We start from the raw sequence: 24,981 nt of genomic DNA on the forward strand, positions 1-24,981 counted from the left end.
TCAGAAGTCGTGATTATGAGCTTGTTGCATTCAAGTGCTTTGTTGTCGGAATGAACAGGCATAATGGAAGACACCAGGTTTATTATTGCCTATTTTTTGGGAAAATCTTATTAAAACCAACATTATATGTAGCATCACATGCGCAGATAAGCATATAAAACATTTATGATACCATCAAATAGGCAGATTCTGTAATTTCAGTCAAATGCAAGCTATTTCGCTATGTGTAAAGCATACAATATGCTTCAAATGGTTACTCGTATATGTAAATATGCACTACATTAATGACCAGACAAGACGATAGCTGGTGTGTGTGTGTGTGTGAGGGGGGGACAAATAAAACATACTTGACACAGCAGCAGTTCTATGTTTAAAATTTATGGCACGCCCATCTCAGGAATTTGGCTATCAAAATTATTTCAGAACTTCCCAGTGGTAAACACAACATCAGAGGGCAATTTTTACCTAGGAAACTCATATTTACGATCATTCCGATAGCACGTGACAGCAATTAGACTCCAGGTCAGACATCCATACTGTACATGAATAACCAAACCCATAAATTCTTTAAACTAGTTTACTGAGGATTCCCAATGAGAAGAGCCACAATCCAACGAGACTAGTATAGGTGAGAAAGAATGGTGCAACAGAACAAAAGAATGAGCAGGAACAAGAGAGGAAGCTGGAGAGGTGGGAGGTGAGCAAAGCGATGGCTCTCTGTGGACAGAGACAGGAAATGAAGGAAGAAACTGTGTACATATACATGTCAGCGGGGCAGCTCCGTCAAGACCTTACACAAATTGGAGAAGCCTACATGACCTTTTCTCAAATATTCACAGAGGCAGGGTGTGACAAACCTGAGCCACTCACATCTTTAAAATAAAGACAAATCATTCACGTGACCCACTGCACGTTACATATCATTATGGGTATACAGCTCTGTTTGGTATCAAATCGCGTTGTTGATCAGAACAGATTTGTGTTGCTTTATAGCTTCAAATTCAGTTTTTGAATGCTATCATTTCAAACCAGCATACACTTACTTAAAGGCACTGAAATCAAAATAGTTTTTTATCTTTTTGTATGGCTATGTTAGCCTTAAGTTATGAATAAGCTGATATGTTCCAAAACAATGACAAAATTTGCATTTAGGAGATGTAAGCATTCAAAATTTACAGTCTCTCACTTCCGCTAAAACGAATGTCAGATTTTGGTGACATCATCGCAGACTTCACCTTCTCGTCAAATCTTCTCCTGTCCAATCAAATGCTCTCTAGAATCTAAAACCCGCCCCCTTCACTGCGGAAGCTACAGCTGAAATCGGTCAGTGGTTAACACACATTTACTAATTTCTACATGGTGAAAGGCACATAACACACTATATATGGAATTGGAAAGGATTGAGTGTAAATATGTTTTCATTTGAGGCGAATTAAGTCTGTTTTCATGTTAGTTTCACACACCGCAGCAGTGCGCACACACCAACGGCTCTGGTCTAAATTTAGACTACAGACACAAGAGCGCAGCGCGGATCATATGCGCGAGTCGGCGCAGACAACAAACATATCGGACCCATTTGAATTCTGTACAGAATGCTGCATTTCAAAGCGATATGGAGACGATTATGATGATAAACACTGTTAGAGGAAACTGGCTTTACCAAACAGAAAGGTCTGCTCTAGTCAAACTGGATATTAACAAAACGCTATTGGCTGTTTCAAAAAAGGGGAGGAGCTGCTAACAGCTGGAGCCGTTTCAGGGGAAATTACGTCAACACATTGAATAATGCGGCGCATTTCAAGGCACTTCAGTGGGCCTTTAAAAGGAATATGTCACCCAAAATCAAAAAAAAAAAAATTACTCATGTAGTTTCACATAACAAATGTAACAAAAGAAGACATTTTAAAAAATATTGACAAACACACTGTTCCTTTCCCAATGACCTTCATTGTATGTTTTGCCCATACAATGTAAGTCAATGGGAACCAAATCAGTTTGGTCTTCCACAGAAGTCAGTCATACAGGTTTGAAATAACAGAGGGTGAGTAAATGATTTTTTTGCGGTGAACTAACCCTTTGATATTAAACACAAAAACCAGAGTGACAGTGACTCTGAAAACTATCTGGCTCAATGTCCATTACCATTTGCATGTACACAGACTGGGAAAAACTTAAGTCATTAAAAATACTTTTCTAAAATACAATTTGATAAAACATTTGATACAAAATATATAATAATAAGTCTGGGAGCAACTGCATTCTACATCATGTGGTCGGTCACTATACTATGCTCTGGAAACCATGAGACTCTCTTGTTTTGATTATTTGAGAAAATAGAAAGAAAAAAAAGAACGGGAAGAAAAAATCTTACTGACCCCGAACTTATGAATGGTAGTAGTGCACATGCAGACAACAGCGGAAAGATAAAAGAGACAGTGAAAGAAAAAGAAAAAGAAAAATAAGGGCAGGGGTGGCACAGCAGGGACAGACTGGCACAAGCGGGTCAAAGGGACACTGGTGAGACTGGACAGACACTGATGCTGCGACTAGAATGAGAACCCCAGCTGAGCGCAGGCCTATATCAGAAGCCCGATATGACAGCCGACTCTCTAATTATAGCACTGGCACAAAAGAAGGGGAGGATGTTTTTCTATCCCATTATTATGAAAGAAAAAGGGATGGAATGTGTTTACCCCCGTTCACCTAACGTGAACTTTCCGGAAATCATATCTGTTGATGTTCAAAATTAAAGTGCCATTTGTGTTGGTTTTATGATTTGACAGAAATATCAGGGTAAGCTGAAATCTTAACGGATGCAGGTATCACAAAACAAGAAATTAGTGCACTTTAATTGTGTTCCTTGACAAATGTTGTCTTATAAAAGCAACAGGGAAAAATGTGTATATTGACATAACACACATTAAGAACTAAATCGGTCTTAACCCTGTACTGTGGATATACAAATTTCTAAGGCATGTAAATGATTAGTATGATCGAAACTGTTTGCTAAGAAACCGGTTGTGCACAATCTTCTACATGCCTTGTGGTATCTGATTGATAGTTCATACTTTTTTTGGACTATTTCATGTCAGGCATTACAGGATAATTGATAAAAATCGCACAAAACATTTCCTATATGCCGATAAAAAACTTAAATGAATGTGTGTATTATTAAAGAACATCTCAATGAGAATCCAAAAGGGAGAATGTATTATGTGTAACGTTAAGCCCATTCCAGAATTAGGCATGGGAAAATATTCAGCCGTTTTGCAGCATGAGCGTCCTGCTGAGCATTAATGTGTGGAAATCCTCAAATTTCCACATAAAAAGATCAAACATGTAAATAGATACTGGTGTCTTGAGACTGCAGAAGTCTCAGCCAATTAGGAAACGCTTCATCTGCGTCTGGATTTGTTCATTGTGTCTAAAGAGCACACATGGTAGCCAACACCACGCTGAAAAGTATTCTACCATCACAGCAGTTCAAAAATATCAGCCGACACCGTTTGGTTAGTACGTCAGTCTTGAACAACACAACCATTCCACAGTTCATGCGAAACGTAGGGCCCTATCATTTCTGTGATGCGAAAAACACAGATGGAATCATCTCCAGATCAAAACACACATGAGGAAGATAAAACATGCGATCGTATGTAAGCAGAAGCCTATGCAAAATAACGTGATCAACATTAAACATCAAATAAATCAAAACTATCTAAAGTTACTGAATGAAATGATGACACAGGACGAGCTACAGGACTGTGCAAGCATTAGAAGTGTTTATAGACTCGATCTACTCAGTCTGTGTTTGATCATCGCTCTCAATCTGATCTGGATACAGTCTTTCACAAAAATACGATTTTCTCAGCTTTTTGTTCAAAATGTAGCTTTTTTATGAAACGTACCCATATTCAAGTGTTGATTAAAAAAAAGAATGCATAAAGCTACATTGTAAAAAATTATTTAGAAAAAAAAGTTACCTGGTTGCCTTAAAATTTTGAGTTCATTGAAATTAAAATTTTGAGTTAATACAATGAAAAAAAATTGAGATTCGATAACCTTTATTAAAAGATTATTAAAAGATTTTGTAAGCATATTGGGTAATTGTGTGTGTTTTATTTCTGATGACACAGTGAAACATGCCAAATAGTGTTTTTTCATGATTTATCACATTTTTTATGTGGTTCAGATACAATAATAATTTGAGTTTCTATTTATTAAACAAATTTCCTTCATTGTGTCAACTCAAATTTTTAATTTCAATAAACTCAAAATTTAAAGGCAACCAGGTTACTTACTTTTCTAAGTTAAACCAACAAAAACCAACTTTTTTTTACAGTGTAGAATAAAACAGTTTTTTTTGTTTAAAAGAAGAGGGTCAGCTCTTTATTTTGATATATTGCCTGCTCAGATATTCATAAAACAAAATATTCTATGGGCGATTCAATTTTTGTAAAAATGGTCAAAAACCCTGGTGGTGGCTGGCAACTCTTTTTTTTTAAACGGCGGAAAAAGAGCTAAATAGGAATTCTGTATTTCTCCGTTGTTAATGAAAGGCGTAGACGGCACAGTTTAGTCAACTACACACATACTGAAGCATGCTTGAAGCTCATGGTGCTTTCAGCCTTTGCTTTGTGACAAAAACACATGACCTTCAATTTCAGAGCTGTTCTGAGTCACTTCATGAGCATTTTACCGTTTCATGCCATAAAACCACTATCATATCATAAACATACAGAAACTTTAAGGTAATCACAGTAATCCGTCAAAATAAAAGTCTGGTTTAATTTGAGGAAATATATTACTATTATGAATGTAAGACTTAATGTAGTACAGATAAATATAAGACTTAATGTAGTACAGATGAATATAAGACTTAATGTAGAAGTAAAATGGAACCCAGAGAAATTTTAATGGATTGTGAATTGTTGTTAAATTGTATAAGTTTAATGTATTTCAAACAAATAATTAAACTTGCTTTTGGATTAATAAAATGACATTTTAATATAATTAATAAAAAATGAAGTGGAAAGTGGAAAGTGAAAAGGAAAGTTATTTTTTTTGGAGGGGTGGTTTCACCAGGCCCTAAAAACTGTATGAAACCAAGTGGGGTTACTGCTATTTGGTTTTTCCAAAACTGCCTCTGATCAGATCACATCAGATAGTATTTAAATTCTTAGAAACTAGTGACTTTTATGAACAGACCTTTGCTCAATATTTACTCACAGTAGTAGATTAGTTCAGTTTCCTTACCTTGCCCAGTACAGTAAGGCAGCTGGGGTCCAACTCGGGCTGCTCCAGTTTGACCACACCAACCCATCCGTATTCATACAAGTCCTCTTCATCGTTATTGTTACAAAGGCCCAAAGGGTGCATCTGCAAGACAAAGAGAATCTCCTTCAGTATCTCCCTCCAAATTCCATCCAAAATAAAATTCTGGCCACATGCTCTCCCATTCCCAACGAATTGCTACAAAGTTACAAAGACTGACTGAAAGAAGACGAGAACTAAAAAAACGTTTTGAAGTCAAATGCATTTTAGCAGACAGTTTACATATCATGCAGTTGCTCTCCTCTTGGCTCAAACCCCATCTTTAATTTGTATTAAGTGTGAAACTTAGTGCTTTTGATGTTGAAAATTGACAACATGGACGTTTATCAAGTGAAAATCTTCAAGGAGATAAAACTCTCCTAAAACGAGAAAACTAGGTTAAATATTATATAGCAATTACATAACTGCTGAATGAGGCCACACATTGTTTGAGGGTGGTGATTTATTACTTTATTAGTGCTATTAGCTTCAGCAGACAATCATTTCACGGACATTGTTGGATATTATATTAAATGAATGATAGCTTTGCTGGTCTTGCATTCAAAGGCAAAACTGATGGTTAAAACTGATTAAAACTCCATGGAAACAACTGACTCATCTGGTTTGACCTTAGTGACCTGTTCCCTACCTATAGCTGAGAGCTTCTGGGCAAAAATGAACAAATTGGATTAACACTCTGAAAAGGCTGATAATCATCTTAACTCTGGGATCAAAAGCCACACCAGCTCCCAAGAGGCCTTGGATTCCACATTTGCATAAAAGTTTGCTGATGTTGTGGCAGTTTATCTTATTAGACTTGCAACATATTTAAGTAGCACTGTAGGGTGACCACTGATAAACTAATTCCTCATACAAAAATTCAAGATTAGGTTAAGATACTGTGGTTAAATATGATGCCTTTTCTTATCAGTGACCATCTAAAATGCATTCCTTTAATGCCCTGGGAACCTTGCATTTCAATGAGGATTGTTCAGTGGATTTAATTGTGCTTTTGCAAAAGTGGCTTGTGAGGAGATGGCAATGTCATTGATGGCAAACACAAGTGTGGCAACAAATAAAAGGCTGCTGGACATGACTTGTTTTTTTACATCTTTCTTAATGTCTCCTGTAGTTTAGTCTACTTTTCTGGTAAACACTGAGATTCCTTCCCAAGAAACAACCTAAATGATTTTTTTTTGTGTAATATGTGGATGAGATTAAAAGCATTTTGGAAGAATTCAACTCCACCTGCAACTATATGCACTCTGCTCTCTTATTTTTCAACACACATACTAACACACTAGACTAGTACCATCATTTCCCACCAGTTCGCCCCAACAAATTTCCCCAGTTGGCCTCTACGACTGGGTGAATGCCCGGTTGCACACTTTTCTCCAAACCAGGGTCCCCCACCTCTCCCTCATTTTCTGTCCATCATTCTGCACTGCACCAAGCCATCTCTTCTTTTACCACCAAAAGAGATGTCCCTTGTTTAGCTCCACCACCTCAGCGCTTCTCATCTATCCGTCTCCTGTACAGCCGTTCACATGTGTATCTCCTTTCATGGGCAATACTCTTAATGAAATCACCATATCAACAAGCGGCCAAACTTCTCATACCCAGTTGCACCTTAAGTATGAGCAAAATAAAAAAAAGGTCAGTACATAAAGTGCTGCAATGGCGCAAATGATTCTCAATGGAGCTAGCCATGCAAGTTCTCTCTTTACGTGGAATATGGAGGGCTGCCAATGCAATGCTTTTCTCCCCCTTTATTTGTTTGTTTGTCTTTCGCTTGCACTAACCGATGATGATAATTATAAAGGGATGATATGTGCGAAGAAAAGCATGCCCTGCTGAATAATACCAATATTAATGCTTAAGAATATTTCTCAGAGCTGCAGTTGAAAACAGCAAACGGATAGACTGACCAACACAAACAGTTTTTTTCTCCCCTCCTCATCTTCAAATGAGGGTTGACCTGATTTGCAGTTGGTGTGGGTATCAGAACAGGATAGCTAGTTGAGGCCTTTTCCATCTCAAAAAATAAAAAATAAAATTCAAAACGCCCCTCACACCTAACACAAACTTTGTCAGTGGTTCTTTGATCGTCATGCGTTTCAGCCTCCTCAGCAGAAACAGTCCATGAAGCAGAGCTTCTATTGCACCTTCCTTTATAGGGTTTTTGTCTGATGTGTAGACTGCGTTTGATAAAACTCTTGGGGGGGTTCAGAGAGTCCTACAATTCAAAGAAAGTAGTATGTGTGCATCTGCCCGGGGCCAAAACAAACTTAAAGTATTTTAGAGCACACTTGCTTTCTTTCATTGCATCAAATGGTAGAGCTGGGTAAATATTAAATATCATTTAAAAATTGTTTCTTAAAATCCTAAGATCAATCTTTTATTATAGGCTATACTAATGTGAACGAGAAGACACAAATGCCATTTCTGACATGCAATCCTATATTATATAAAGCAAAACTCAAGCTGCAACCTCCCCCAGTTTCTGTTGAAGCCAATACGGAAGTGACTTAAACTGCAACTCCTCGACTGGCCACTAGGGCCAGGCTTCAGAAGCGAGCAGAATCTCATTGAGTCCCATGTTAAAATGCCCAACTTTACAGCAGGAAAACACATGTTTACATCCCTTTACAAATTGTGGTTTTGGTCTATTTGGCTAATTTTGCCCTTCATGACAACTGTGAGGGGGTGATTTTTTTTATAACTCATTTGTTTACATTATATAAAGCCTTACAGTTCTGCATAATTAAGGCCGTGGCCACTTTGAGTGACAGGTGGATAACCATTTATCCGCTGTCTGTTAGTCTTCGGTAAGATGGCAAAGGCCAGCTCGTCTCTACTTTACGTTTCAGAACTGCTCTTCAGAATCCTATGGGTGACGTCACGGACACTATGTCCATATTTCTTTTTTTTCTTTTTTTACAGTTTATGAAAAAACTGCTTTAATGAGACAATAAATGACCAAATGCATTTAAATAAGAAAACAGCTCACTCAAAGGCTGCGAGACTCAAGGACACTAAACAGAGCTGGTCTAAAACCAGCAGACCAGCAGATAGTAGCCTAAACATTTTAAAAACACACACCCCTTCTTATCGACAAAGCTGACCTAAACGTGTTGGTACACACAGAGCAAGCGTTCATGGATCGTGGCTGTGGTCCAGTAGTAGAGAACACAGAACAGATGAGTTGCAGCCACAGGCATGGCATTTAGGTCAAGGCCAGTATCAATTTCACCCACAACAATCAAAAAGCCCAAGCTAGCCCGAGGGTACGCTCTGCTATCAAACTCCACTCCATAACCCACACTACAACCACTTTCACTGGCTTCAACTGCATGTAACCCAACACCAAGATTTTTCATAGCTAATTTATGTCCTCTGATTAGTGAGCATAAAACTAACAAACCTACTTAACCACAACTATAATCTGACACGGAACACATATATCATTCACGCCAACAAGGCCACAAGTCCATGGACTTCAAGCTGAGAAAGTTTAATGGAAAAAAAAAATCCTTCCTCATGCCGCTGGTCTCACCAACCTCCCCCCCTTTCCCAGTTCTGACCCTGTGCCCGTCACCCAGCCCCCACCCCCTGCTGCGGGAGTGCAGAATAGTTCCTGGAATAACAGACCATCCTGCCAGGAGAGGTGGGGGAATATTTGATCAAAGCCACAAGCGGGCTTCAGAGTCCCCCCTCTTCCCGGGCCCACAGCCACTTAGAGAAACTCTGTCCTCGGCCGTGGCTCTCAGGGCAGCTTTTCAAACAAGGCCAAGAGCCTTTCAAACAAGCAAGAGTGCTGGGAGTTCTCAGTGCCGAGCTGAGCTAGCGAACACCATGTGCACGGGAGCCTCGGACGGCTGCTGGCTTCCCTCTCACTTTGTATTTTGATGGTTGACAGAGATAGAGTGAGATACTTCTGATATACAGGGTTTAGAAGAGGCACTAAAGATATAGTTATCGATAATAAACCAATGTTTTTAAGTACTACAAGCAGCTAAAACAGTTTAACTAGCAAACAAATAGTTTTAGAACTATCAGATCTATTCCGTTTAGGCTAGAAACATTCTTTAAAGGGTTATCCACCCAAAAAATTAAATTCTGTCATGAATAACTTGCCCCAATGTCGTTCGACACCTGTAAGACATCAGTTCATCTTCAGAACGCAAATGAAGATGGCTCAGAAAGGCCTTCATTGACTCTCTCAAGACCCATAAATGCACTAAAGACGTCGTTACAAAGCCCATCTCACTACAGTGGCTCTACAATCATTTTATGAAGCAACGAGAATAGTTTTTGTGCACCAAAAAATATCAACCAAATAACGACTTGTATAGTAATGGGCCGATTTCAAAATAAAGTTCTGAACCGTAATGAATCAGCGTAGCGATTCATGATTCAGATCGCCTGTCAAACTGCTGAAATCACGTGACAATGGCCATCCGAATTATGAATCGTTACGCTGATTCATAACAGTTCAAAACTTTATTTTGAAATCGTCGTGAAACAGTGATTTAAAACCACTAAACTGAGCGGCTTTGCTAGCGGAATAATAAACCCTAAAACATCATTTTCATACAACAGACATGATGTAAGTTCAAGTGATGTAAGTGTCAAGATGTGTTCAAAAGTGTTCATTCATTAAAATAAGTTTAGTTTTAAAGTAAGTTATTTGACGCTATAAAAACGGGGATGTGACGTCACAGTTTCTCTGACTTTATGTATTTTCGGGACCTGTTTGAAGTTAATGAGTTGTTCTGCAGTACTAACAGATACTGTGGGAGTGTGGGCGGCGTTTTAATAATCACGGCTTTACTTCCTGCTCTCTACTGCACAGACTCAGGTCCCGAGGTCACTGCACAGGTCCCATATCAGCAGATGTCAGCAAGCAACAAATTCGGACATTGGCGGCTTCACTTTTCTACAATGGAAGAAAGTGAAAAAAGTGTTGGGAAGTCTTTCTATAACAACGCACTAAAGCACAACCAATTAATAAAAAATCTAATATTTTTATATTCATTATTTTAATTGTATTAAAATGTAATATAAATGATATTAATTAAAAATATTTACATTAGTAAATATTTAAAAATTGAATAGTTGGTTTAATTCTGCACTTTCTTCAAAAGAATGTATAAATACCCTATATCATGACAAAATACATTGACTAAATTGCTTGACTAAATCACTAAAACAAGAAAATTCAACTTTACCCAAACTTATCATAGTTTTTGCACAAGACAAAAGGGTTGAAAAGCATTTCACGCCAGCAACCATAGCTTAACGCAGTCCATCAGTTGCGCAGCCGTGCCCTTTGGAGGTCATTTTCTCTTTAACTCTATGTGGATCCCTGCTGTAGCCGTCGGTCGCTCTCAGCTGTTACATATCTCTTACATTTCCTCATCTATAAAACTGGAAGGCCGTCTTGTAATCAAATGCCCACACATAGCGGGAAGAGCTTTGCATTGGGTACACAAGGCAACCCGGCCAGTTTCCTTTTGGCGCTGGTCGTCTGAACTCCCACCTACTATCCAAACAGAGGATGTACTCACAGACTCCAACACTATTCTGGTTTGTCTATCGGAAGAGTGCGAAATACTGGAATGGGACAGATGCCTACAGCTTCTCCTCTACTTGCCCCGGGACTATTTATCTTTAGTCTTCTCCCTCTTCGCTTTCATCCCACGGCCATAAAGCTGTCGGACATTTATAATATCACACTCCGATAGCAACGTGTTTCTGATCTGCAAAAGCAGCAATAATCAAAACAAACATGAAAAGGGAAGGAATTTAAAAAGCAAAAAAGTTGGAAATATCTGAAGTTATCTGAAGAGCACGCAGAAATCGAAACATATTTAAATATATTTAAAAAAAGAGAGCTAGAGGGAGAGAAGAGGAGGAGCTTGCCGCTCTGATTGCTTGTGTCTTCTCATTTCCCAAGCACTGGAAATAACTTCAAAGGGGATCGCAGCCTTGAAGAGAGAGCACAGATAGAGTTACAGTGTGGCAGCTGGAGAAGCCTTGCAGGTGGGGCCTGCTCTGACAGTGTAATATTATCTCATAAAGGGAGACTGGGCCCTTTTTCAAAGGAGGCGACTTCCTCTCCTTTGTCGTCTAGACAAAAACCGATGGAACGACAGTTGCAAAAGTCACCTCTGGCCAACAAAGACCAACAACTCTTGCCCAGAAACCTTATATGTACCCCAGAAGTAAAGCACACGCACTGCAAAGTAGATGACATCATGAAGCACCAACCACAAGCATCTTAGATTTGTTTTCCATGTTTAGAGAACAGGTTGTGCATTGGTAGACAATTCAAGACTATTTGCTTTTATTATCTTTACAACCAAGACATCTGCACACACTTTTGCCATTTGGCAGCGACTTTTTATTGGTACAAATTTGATTAGTTTAGACATTTCTTAATGTTACCAGCATGTTTGAGCCACAGGAACACCAGAAGAGTCTTGAGACCACTTATGCCATCTCACTGAAAACCATTCACACACTGTCCCCTTGGCGACGACATAAGCAAACAAACGGTGCAATTCAGACCGGAGCGAACACTTAATATCGTGCAAATACTAAAATATGCATTGAGCCACTAGGGAGGACAGCTTTAGCAGAGGGGAAGTGACTGGTGAGTGTATTATAAGACTGTGAGTAGAGATTGAAACCATCAATGGTGTGAGAAATATTCTCTCTTATGGAAAGGCCTACCACTCAAACAACAAAATAAAAACTAAAGTTGAATGATAATCATGAGAAAAGACAATGGCTGTATCCAAATTTGCATAATTCCCTAGTAATCTAGAGCAGGTGAAAAATAGGATGTGACAAGAGCAGTATGTCGAAATTCATGGCACTCCTACAAGGGTGCACAAAAGCACCCAAATAACCAACTTCTTTCGGTGAGATTCTGAAGTGTGCACATGGACACTTTACTATCCCATGAGAACACGGGAGAGTATTTATGAAAGGCAGTGAAGCAACGCAAAGTTCTGACGCCGGTAGGTCACGTGATAATGACAACATGGCGAATGTAGCACGTTCGGAATACATTCATAGTTCATACTACATAGAACATCCTTTTTAGCAGTCACAAATAAGTTTTGGATGCAGATTTTCCGGATTTTAAACAATATTGAATACAGAAAATGTAATAATTTGCAGGGCTTAGTCAAGCTATGTCATCGGTAGTTCATAATGTTTATGAATCGAACAAGCAATAGTAGAGCATGATGTCAAGCAATGTCAAGGTCATGGGTTTGATTCCCAGTTCAATTGAACATTTAAAAAAAAATATATATATATTTATTAGTTCAAAATACAGTAAAATGAGTATTATTGTGAAATGTTGCAATTGCAACTGTTTTCTGTTTGAATATACTGAATGTTGAAAAATACATTTTCAGGATTTATTTAATAAATAGATAAAATAGCACATTTATCATTAAAAAGATTTTGTAACAACATAAGTGTCTTTATTAGGGATGTGCCGAAGCTGAATAATATGTTCCGAAAGGAAATTATGCATTTTGCAGAGCCTCTAAAGGGACATGGGGATGCTTGACTGTAGGAAAAAAAAATATTTCAATGCTTTTGCATTCTCTCGACAAGGTTATAGTTGGGTATTCATATTGTATATAACTTGCGGGCATCAGGGCGCTTCTGTCAATATGCGGCGTATTATTGAAATCACTTTTGAATGTGCGCCTGCTAGTTACTTTCATGTTCGCGTTCAGATCTGCTGCACACTAAATCCTCTGACATCGTCCTGTCACTCATCTCTCCTTAATATCTTTACGTGATAAGTGAAATCTGATGTGCTGTAATGTAACCGACTACCACACGTCCCTTTAGGGGCTCCATAGAATGCATTTTCATTTTCTGTGTTTTTCGTGAAATTAGGCACATACTAGTCTTTACATCAATTTAATGCATCCTTGCTGAATAAGAAAAAAAACCTCCCAATGACCCTAAACTTTTGAACAGGTGGATAAATTAGTCTCCCAAATTCATAAATGTAAATAAATATAGATTTTTTTTATACAATAAGCAATTGTAATATAAACAATTAAAACACAAGTTTTGCTTATAATGGAGGTGTTTTTCCCCACGCAACAACTTTATCAATCCACAGCCACTTTAAACTATTCAATCTGGAGTGCCACATCAGAGAAAGTATGAAAACCTCATGACAACAACATTCAGCCTGTCATACTCAAACCTCTAGGTGCAAAAATCCAGCATACGTCAAGAGTTAACGTGACATGATTTATGGGCAAGGAAGGCAAAAGTGCACGCCAGAATACTACCACAACTGCTCTTGAAGTTCAGGAGGCGGGTAAATCTGTACCCGGGAGGATTGTAGTCATCAACACCTAACCTCACCGATGCCTTTGAAGTCCCTCCCTCGCTTTGAAGGTCCCGGCAAAGAGGAATGCCTGCACAGGGCTCTTGGAAAGCCCCCAGAGTTGTGGAATGCGGAGCAAGCCGCTGCCCGGCCCGCTGGAATGCGATTAGAGCGCTGGAACAGACGAGGGCTCTCGCGCCAAGGAATGGCTGCTGCCACCACCAGTGCCACGCCACTGGCCCACTCATCGCAAGAAATATTTCATAGAGAAAAAAATGGGCGAGAGAGTGGCAGAGGTGGGTGGAAGGTTGAGTGAGAAGAAACAAAGAGGTCACCAAAATAAAAAAATAGTTTTAAATGTGTTATATGTGAAATGTGTTAGGACAATTTGTGCCACAAAGAGCCGACCCAACTTAAAATTATAGATTATGAATTTTAACATTCTAAAAATTATAATCTGTTTATTATTATTTAAATGTTTTGGCCACTTTAATATTTAACACACAATATTAAAATTCAATATTATTTTATCAATTATTTTTTTATTAAAAAAACAATAAACAAACAAAACAAAAAAATAATTATTTTAAAAGCTTCAAATGACTTTGTAATTCTGAATTCTATTATTCTTTAGTCTATTTTTATGCTTTAGACACTAAACGGTCAATTTAGTCAATTCTGTATTATTATTATTGTCTAAAACGAAACAAAAATGAATGCATTAAAGGGTTAGTTCCCCCAAAAATGAAATTGATGTCACTAATGACTCACCCTAATGTTGTTCCACATCTCTAAGACCTCTGTTCATCTTCAGAACACAGTTTAAGATATTTTATATTTAGTCCGACAGTGTATGCATGTATGCACACTATACTGTCCATGTCCAGAAAGGGAATAAAAACATCATCAAAGTAGTCCATATGTGACATCAGTTAGTTAATTAGAATCTCTTGAAGCATCAAAAATACATTTTGGTCCAAAAAGATCAAATTTATTCAACATTGTTTTCTCTTCCACGTTTGATTTCAAACCTCAAATAAAGATTCGAACAGTTATGAATCAGCGGATTGATTCATGATTCCGAATCATGAATCAATATGCCGATTCATAACCATTTTAATCTTTATTTCAGGTCTTACAGGTGTGAAACGACATTAGGGTGAGTCATTAATGACACAAATTTCATTTTTGGGTGAACTAACCCTTTAAGGATATTTAGGCATCACAGCATTATGCACCCTACATAAATTAACTTTGATATTGCATAAATATATTGTGCATCTCTAGTAACAGTCTGCAGTTTCTTCAAAGTCCTATTGGTGCAAATATCTGCTAAGAACATAAATAATAAATGAGAAAACTGTGTCACTATAAAAGCAAGTAATACACCTGCATATTTCCACTGGCGCAGCGACATCAGGCCAGACTGGAGCTGATCCTTCCCAGAATGAGTAGACTCACTAATCATATTTCCATTGCTCTTGGGTTTTTCGTGCATTATGAAACAAGTTTCTAGTGTCTTGTTGTCAGTCAAACATTCCAGCAGAATGAGTACTTGGGCTTATCAACTGCTTGTTTGTGGGGAAAACGCAAAACTACATCTTTAAAACGAATGCGTACACACAGTCTGGACAAATCTATTTATATACACGCCCTCTCTTTCACACACATACCACACCGACCTTAACGTCTTACCACTTAAACAAGTGCTGAGACACTGGGTCGGCTCTTGAAAGAGGGGAAGTAAAGCTGGAGATGACTGGGCTGATCCAGAGAGCTCTATCTTTAAAGGTCACCACTGTATAGACCATCTCCAACTGTCTCTTCTGCATCCCATCACAGTAATGACCTTATGAGATCAACATGGATGGCTACACATGAGCAGGGAATTTTGATGCATGGCCAAGATCTAAGAAGGCTTAAACTGGGTTTTTTTATGGAATAGTTCAACCAGTAAAAAGTTGTTTAGAGGTTATCTTTAAAGGTTTATTAAAGGGGTGGTTGAATGACCCTTTTTTACAAGATGTAAAATAAGTCTCTGATGTTCCCAGAATGTGAATGTAAAGTTTTAGCTCAAAAAAACCCACAGATAATTTTTTATAACATGTTAAAACTGTCACTATTTGAGGGTGAGCAAAAGATTCAGTTTTTGTGTGTCCCTTTAAATGCAAATGAGCTGCTGCTCAAAGGGCGGAGATTCAAGAGCTTCTGTTTGCAGCTCTGATAACCTCATGCAGACAGGCAAAGAAACTGGTCAGTCTTTCAAACCGGAGTCGACAACGATGGAGAGACTCAAGAAGAACTGACATGTAGCATGTTCCTAAATTATGTTCCATATGCTACATATGTTGTTGAATGTATGTAGCTGATGTGGAGTTTACTATCTTCAACGCATTAATTAGCATATTCTGTCATGATAATCTCAATAAATACTCAACATGGCCTTACCACCTTTGTTCTGTGTTCCCAGGGGTAGGGTTTATGTAAATTACAGGGTTAGTGATGTCACCAACCCAGGGAGAAGCTTGTGTAGTCCCTACCAGTCGTTTGTTGTAGTCCTTAAAAAGGGATTTATTTAAAAGCAAAAAAAATCTCCCTTTGCTTTGAACTTTGAGAGTCGTAACTTTGCATGATGTTGTTTATGCTCAAACAGCATCATTACACACTATTCAAAGGTAAAAAAGTGAAATCATAATCAACCACCCCTTAAAGTTAACACCACATAATCAACCACCCCTGGAAACTCCCAATTGACAGGGCTCAATCCGAGGGGCGGGACAAACGGTTGTCTTTCAAACTCCCTCTGCATGCAATTGGATAGTGCTACAACCAACCAGAGCAACGAAGGTGAAACAGAGCTTGTTGATAGATTAAACTTTCGCCGTGTCCGGTCAGCAAAACTCCGAACACATCTTCTCTTTTTAAGAATGACTTCAGTGCCGTTCTTTGTTCTTTTCTCAGAAAAAAGCTTAACTCCAAGTCTTCTAGAGTCACTGTCAAAGCTGATTCGAAAGACTGCCGTTCGCCAGTTTCCGTGTTTGCTAGAAGCTCGAAAGTGCAACTCTGCCGTTATTATGTTAAGTCCGGCCCACCGACTCTATAAACAATGTGATTGGCCTGACCAGAGTTTGGTTTTTACAGCTCAGAAGGTATTGAGAGTTGCTAGATGACACTCGCAGCAGATTAGATCTGCTGCCACACTGTAAAAAATTATTTAGAAAAAAAGTTACCTGGTTGCCTTAAAATTTTAGTTAATACAATGAACATTTTTTGAGATTCGACAACCTTTATTGAAGATTTTGTAAGCATATTGGGTAATTGTGTATGTTTTATTTCTGATGACGCAGTGAAACATGCCAAATAGTGCTATTTTCATGATTTATCTTTTTTTTTTTATGTGGTTCAGATACAATAATATTTTCTATTTATTAAACAAATTTCCTTCATTGTATCAACTCAAATTTTTAATTTCAATAAACTCAATTTTAAGGCAACCAGGTTACTTACGTTTTTAAGTTAAATCAACAAAAACCAACAAAACATTTTTTTACAGTGGATGCGTCTAGATTTCTAGGCTATAATGCATTAAACTCAAAATATATTGTTTCTATAAATAATCAAAAAATATATAAATAGCTTTATATTATATAGCTTTTATTTAGTCATTCACAATGCTGTGTTAGAAAACAGGTGTTAACACATTGTTGATAAAAATCTTTTTTTATAAGTCTTGTGTAAATGATGAGTTTATAATTTTAGGCGAGCTACCCCTTTAAACAATGAACAAACTTAAGATGGCAGTGAATTACATTCCCTTCTCAATTATGACAGCCCAATGCAAATTCACTAGGGAAAAAAAAAAAAGATGAGCTCTTGCCCATGCGCGACCTGTTTTCAAAGAAAGCAAAAACATGGTTCCCAAGAGACAAACCAGTCAAAATATCCACCCATTCCCTGACAACCTCACACATACATAACTCGACCGCAAGAATCACCCTCCACCCCTCTACACACACATAACATTTGGCTCAGCTGCAATGCAACCGGCTGAGGTAATTCAGCCCATCGTCAACTAAGAATCGCAACAAGCAACCCCAGGGCCAACGCCACCAGTCAATCAAAAGAACAACCCCAACATGGGCCAATTGCAGAAAAATGGGTGGAGACTGCCTCATCCAATCACTGGAAAATCCTTCAAAGCTTACTCTAGCCTCTGGACTTGGCCTCAAGTTACAGAGATAAATGCCGGTTGAATGATAGGACTCAAGAATGTGTGGCCATGGAAAATTGTACACTGTACAACCAGAATGTGTATTCTGTACCTCCACAGACTGTAGTTCTCGTTAACCAGTCCCCCTTCACTATACCACTAGGTTAGATCAAGTTTCTGATGCCTTAGATTTCTTTTCTTAAGGAGGTTGCCTTGTAGAAAGAAAAAGAAAAAAACACTTCATTTCCAGGTCAAAGCCTATGGTCTGATTATACACGTGGGACTGGTCTGAAGAGATGGCTGATGAAGAGATTCAAGGCAACATGTGGATTGAATTGAAGTTCATGCCCAATTTCATTATGCTTGCATTAAAAGTATGTGAGGACATAAGGCAATAATCAGTTAATGAGGCATGACAAGCAGACTTCAGTCTGTTTTACAGTTTCTAGAATTTCCATAATAATCCAAGATCACTGACTACTGATACCAGCGACTTCTCACACTGTGTCCACACCAGATGCGAGCGGTGGGACCTGACATGATGCGACAAAAGCAAATAAATCCCACTGTAATCAGTGATGCTGTCTACACTGGATGATGCATGACACAACAACAAATACCAGACAGTAAACTGATGCCCCATTCTTTTTCTGATGTATTCCATACGCTCACCCCACTTTTGATATGAAAGAAAAGCGGAAATCGTGTACTGTCTGAGAAGGTACTGCATTCCACTTTGAACTTTTAAAGTAGGAATGTGTGTAGTATGAAAGGAATACGGACGTACTACATCTGCCATGTTGTCATTATCATGTGAACTCCCAAAATCACTTGTATTGCTTCACTTCCATTCACAAATCCTCTCCAATGCCCATGATTCGCCAATGTCACGTGACTTAAGCAGTTTGACACACGATCCGAGTCATGAATCAATACGCTGATTCATGACCGTTTGAATCTTTAGTTGAGGATTTAAAACAAACGTGGAAGAGAAGACAATGCTGAATAAAGTCATAGTTTTTGTTATTTTTGGACCCAAATGTATTTTCGATGCTTCAAGAGATTCTAATTAACTAACTGATGTCACCGATGGACTACGTTGATGATGTTTTTATTAGCTTTCTGGACATGGACAGTATAGTGTGCATACACTTGGATACGCTCTTGGACTAAATATAAAATATGTTAAACTGTGTTCCGAAGATGAACGGAGGTCTTACGGGTGTGGAATGACATTGGGGTGAGTCATTAATGACATCAATTTCATTTTTGGGTGAACTAACCCTTTAATGCAATTAGCAATTTTATCAACAGAAATTCAATTTGGCCAGCTAAAATTTTTGATGTAATCAGTCACTAGAAAATGTTCAATCGTAAACCTGTTTTTTTTTTTTTACAGTGTAGTAAGGAAGTATTTGATTTTGGACGCAGCGACAGTGTCATATTAGATGCTCGATATACACTGCCGATTTGAACTACTGTTCAAAAGTTTGGAAGTGTGAATGTTTTTGAAAAAAAGTTTCTTATTCTCACCAAGGCTGCATTTAAGAAACCTGACTGTTAACATTACATGGTGTAGCAGTATTATCTGAAATTGTAATATGTCGGCGAGTTTAGTTGTCTTTGAAGAAGCCCTTTTAGTTCTGTTGAATTTCTTCCTTTTCCTGCATGTAGCGCCTTTCCAGAAAACTTGAAGGAAGCATAGCTTGGTGATATTCCAGAGGAAACAAGTGTAAAAAAAGAAGAAGAAAAAAGGCCAAGCCATTTCCTGGCGTTATGAGAGCAGGACAAGGAAAGGCAGGTAGAATTTAGGTACAGCCAAGGCCTCTGGTATATTCCTTAAGGGAGAATCTTGGACGCCATACACAGCAGAACCGGAAGCTATTTGGAAGCACATCAAAACAAGAATTGTTGTATCAATGCCATGGGTGGAAAGGAACAAAGCGGCTAAGAAAGAGATACGCTCTCATTCTACACGAGGAAAAGTGCAGATTTAAGTAGTCACTGCATCATTTGATCAATACAGTCATTTTAAGGTTAAAGGCAAATAAATGATGTTCAAGAGAGCTTTCCCAATGGGAGGAAGTCTGAAATGCCCTCAATCTATTCAATTACTCATGTAAGGGTGTATATAGAGATCAGGTTGGACAAGACTCTCTATGCAGGCTAATACAGTTACACCAATATTTCTCCATGAGAAGAGAGATTTGTAGAGAGAAAAAAAACTTCTAAGAGATTAACTCCGACTCAGTGGGGCTGAACTCAACAGTCTGTGTTGAGTTCACTGCTTTGCTCACACCCATCCTACCCATGCACGTCTTTGATACTTGACTATAAGGAATCTGGAGGCGTTGCGTTCACTACAAAAGAAACCTGCACTGCTGGGAGAACAAAAAAGGAGTGAGAACCATGTGCGAGTGCCAAGGCTGGGATTTCTCTTCTTCATTCTCCTCCCCACATCCTTTTCACTCGTCTTCCCTCCCCCATATCAAACACCACCACAACCTCACCACTGAATCAGAAACTTCACTCCCCCAATGTTTCCACTCCACCAGCTATCGCATGGGCTCTCTCTCTCTCTCGCTCTCAGAGTGACATTAGCATCTGATCTGAGATGGCAAAGGAGAAGAACCATCAATGAAATATTCAACACATCCATATCTGCCCGTTGCTGATAGAGGGATCTAGGGTGGTTAGGGGTGAAGTGTTGGGGGTGGTGAGGCGGTTTGACTCCCCTTGGAGAGTTTTTTAAACCCATTACATCAGCTTTTTTCTGCTTCATGGGTTCAGAGGACTGTGCTTTTGTGAAACCAGAAAATGACCTAAATTGACATTCGATTGACTGCTGGCGGTTTAAGAGTTTTTGGCCAAAATAAATAAATAAAAGTTATCTCTCTGGTCCATGCTAAATTAATTTGGAGCCACAAGCATATCACACTATAAAAGGGGAAAATGGAAAACAAAATTCCATTTTGTTAATTCACAACAGACCAACATATAAAGTTGCCAAAGATAAAAAAGAATGCAGACTATTAATAAAATGAAATCAATTGTTTTTAAATGTTCAGGGTTTTTTTTTTATATCACAACATTGTATTGTGCAGTGTTAAAATTAATATTCATTATGAGATCTGCTGAAGACTACATTTAAAAGAGATGGTAAATTTAAAACATGGCTGCTAGGCAATATTCCAATAATGGCATATATATCCAATATTGTCAAATACCAACCAAATCTTTATAAAAATACACAACTGACCAAAAGTTCAGGATCAGTAAGATATTTAACTTTAGTAAGATGTTTAATTTTAATTATAAATAGGCTGCATTTATATGATGACAAGAACAGTAAAAACTGCAATAATGTAAAATGTAATTTATTCCTGTGATGTCAAAGCTGATTTTTCAGCATCATTACTCCAGTCTTCAGTGTCACATGATCCTTCAGAAATCCTTTTTTAAATATTGAAAACATTTATGCTGGTTAATAATTCTTTGGAAACTTTGAATTATGAACGGATATATTTTTCATGATTCTTTAATGAATGGAAAGTTTGAAAGAAAAAATTCAAAATGATACATCACTCAGTTATATAATGATTTATTTCCACAGAAAAAAGCAACAAAGAAATATGAATTATTTAATATTAATATCAGAATGATATGGTCAGAAACAGTTAAAATGGACTCGGCTCTGTTAAACACACTTTACATGTTTTAAGTCTAATCCAAATTTCTTCCCCAGAATTCACAGCAGAAAATGTGGAAAAAGTCTGCAGTAAAGGCCAGCTCGTGACAGGACCTCTTAAAGCAAATAAAATCCATATCAAACACAAGGGGCAAATGAGACATGAATCAGACCCATTCAAACAAACAAACATCTAAACCTCTTTTCCACTGTGTGCCAATGAATCTCTATCCCTCCATTATGTGCTACAGCTGCCTAGGCAGTCAGACCCCCGCTCTCTCTTAGGTAGCATTATGGAAACATTGTTGAGGAATGGGATGAATGGTATGGCTTTGATCTCTGGCCGTTGACCTGGCAGGCCCTGGTCCCTCCTCCACGTATGCAGCGGCCTACATCAAAACCCCTCGCTCGGGGAGATCAGCTGCACAGCCAGACCTAATCCCTGCACGAATTTAATCAGCCATCTCAACGACTCACATTACGCTTTTTAATTAGGAAGGAGTCATTGCTTCGGAATCACACCCAGCCGGAGTACTCTCACTGTGTGGACCTCTAAGTCTCTGTGAGCTTATGTCAAATATAAGATTTCACCTTTGGGCGAATACAGAGATTTTTTTCTTTGACTCACTTTTTAATAGACTGCAACTCCCTTCCACCAAAGAATATAGGTTAGGCAAAGTCCAAGAGGCAATTTTATTCTCACCAATTCTTGATTAAGAGGTAACTAAAGAATTCGAACCAGGGCTGATAGAGCGATTGATCACAGTAAAACCGAAATCACAACATGCCGTTCGAAACTAAACACGAAATGCAATTTATTTTCAAATGTCAAAATAAAAAAATAAAAAACGTCTATCAGAAAGTTGTTTGGTTCGTAGTAAATGCAGCTCCACACAAACTCCATCTTTGAATCTGCTCTGAGTTGGGTCAATTATATTGTGCATTTGGGAACACACCATGCGCCAAACATCTTCCCAAACCTTTAATGAAACTATCTTATAAATCGCCTGCTGTCAACAAGAGAGACATGGGCTCAGTGCAGTTTTCCACCAAAATAAAAGCTTACTTATTTACTGTTTAAAAATGAAGAAATTAAGTAAATAATTCATATTTTATTATATAGCAATATATATAGTCCTATTAATATTTGTATTGCAATTTAACCTTTGTACCTTAGTAATAACAAACAACAAACATTTATTTTAACAATTAAATATTACAATAGTACTGACTATTTTGAAGTTTTTATTATAACTTTTATTATTATTATTACTACTAGAACTGTAATTGCTCAATATAATGAATTGGTTTGAGTAGAGCTAAAAATCAAATGCACTTTTAATGAGTATGTATAACTTTTTTGTTTTGAGTTCACAAAACTGACACATTTTAAGTAATCTACATTGTGTCATTGTTTAAAATTTTATACACTTTTTTTTGTTTTTAGACAAACTTACATTTTGTGGCTGGACAACTGGCTGGAATTTCTATTACCCAGCATGCTTTGCCATGACAATCAAAATAGAGAGAGAGATTAAGTGTTATAGAACTTTTTTGTGCAAGATGAATGAGAGGGAGATGTAGTACATGTTTTTTTTGTTTGTTTGTTTGTTTTTGTAGGGTTACCATCATGGTGACAAGTGGAGCACGAGCTTAGTTTGAGAACAGATATACATTATATGTATGTATTGCTGTCCTAATTCAGTAAGTGCTATGCTATGCTATCAAATAATTGTTATTATCAATCAGCAAGGTGGAATTTATTGAGTTAGTTAGTTAAAGCTAAAAATATTTAAGTTGAGATCAGTTAAGTTGATAATTATGTTTAATGTATGAATTGGCTTCCTCAAATATTTAACGTTAAGAGTACAAAATAAAAATATGCAAGTTCTACATTACATTTCTTAACAAATTACCTTTTTTATAATAAATAAAAATAATAAACAAAAATTGTAAATACTATTGTAATATTTTCACTGCAAAAGAAAAAAGATATAGGATTTATATATGATATTTATCATGTATATTAAAATTACTATATAACAATGATATCCTGTGGCGTTGATACAAAAGATGAGTTTAAACCCGGAAGTTGAATATAGAGCAAAAATTTTTTTAAAATCAACTAGGTTTCTCCTACAATCAAAACTTATAAATGATAACATTGACTTCTATGATGCTCAACACTCATGACTGTTAAAATCTCCGAAAATTTGGTTCAGGGTTTCATGGCCCAACAAAACAAAGTAATTCGATTAGCGATTTGTTTTTTTCCCTTCAAATCGTGCAACCCTAAAGACCGAACTACAGTATTCTCAAAATGTGGATGTTTTTGGTTGCTTTTTGAACTAATACAGATCTTTTGTATCTCTTTTAGAGTCGCCTTCCACCCTTTGAACAAAGCTGCAGAGGCAGCTATTTGCAGCAACAAGCAAAATCTGTTCCAACACAAGCCTCTATTCACAGAGCCAGCATCCATCAAAGGACTGGGGGGGGGGGGGGGGGGGGGCAACAACAGAGGATCCCATCCTTTCCAACCCCTCCAGAAGTACTGCAAAAAAATCAAAAGGCCTCTACAACACCCAAGGCCAGTCATTTCAGTGGACGCCGGATGGAGTGGCCAGTGCCAAAGTGACCATATCAAAAGCCCCCAGGGCCCTGAGCCACCCCCTACAGTGATCAAACGGGGACCATGTCCATAGAAAAAGGAAGGGGGGTGTGAGACCAATGACGAGTCAAAGAGAGACACAAACTGATAGAGAGACCAGCAGAGAGGGAGAGCGGGACAGAGAAAACAAATGAGGCCCAGGGACGAGAAACCGGCCCAAGGCAAACAGCGAGGGGTAGAACACAAAGACAGCGGTTGCCTGGGAGAGAGGGGCTCGCAGCAGAAACTATGTCCAGATCAAGACGCTCGCCGCTGGGCAGGACTGAGTGAGGTGAGCCCTTACTGAGCCCTCTGAGGTCGAGGAGAACAAAAGAGCAGAGCACTGGAAAAACAGCTGGCCAGAGCAGATCACAAATGAATAAGGAGGAAGGCATGAAAAGAAAGATCAAAAAGGGTGAGGGACGGAGGGAGCGAGAGGAAAGAACGGACATTGAAGAAAATGGTCCAAAAAACAACAACAAAAATGACAATTTTTCTCAAATGAAAAGTATTTACACTCCAAAATTATTTTCAAAATTGGCAGTTAAAAAAAAAACTTGATCATCCCTCACACTGTGTCCCCTAACCCAAAGCAATGCAATCAAATTCCAGTGATAAACCATTTGTCTGTCCACACCAGACGTGATAAAGTCGATCAAAAATCACAGCCAATCAGAAGAGCGTGTGGGTGCGCTTGCCCCTTGCCGTCACAACGAAATAGATACAGTAATACATAATAAAATCTATGAATA

At 38.1% G+C, this 24,981-nt stretch overlaps 1 protein-coding gene across 2 annotated transcripts in view; it reads right to left on the reverse strand.

Annotated features, from left to right (window-relative positions):
* znrf3 (zinc and ring finger 3) overlaps window positions 1-24,981 on the reverse strand; it is a 93,938-nt gene that overhangs the window by 34,488 nt on the left and 34,469 nt on the right. For both annotated transcript variants that reach the window (XM_067439402.1, XM_067439403.1), the window contains exon 2: window positions 5,254-5,376. In XM_067439402.1, the coding sequence (XP_067295503.1) occupies window positions 5,254-5,376 (123 nt within the window). The remainder of the gene's footprint in view (window positions 1-5,253; window positions 5,377-24,981) is intronic.

This window comes from Pseudorasbora parva, chromosome 3 (assembly GCF_024679245.1).
Source record: "Pseudorasbora parva isolate DD20220531a chromosome 3, ASM2467924v1, whole genome shotgun sequence".
In the NCBI taxonomy this organism is placed as follows: domain Eukaryota; kingdom Metazoa; phylum Chordata; class Actinopteri; order Cypriniformes; family Gobionidae; genus Pseudorasbora; species Pseudorasbora parva.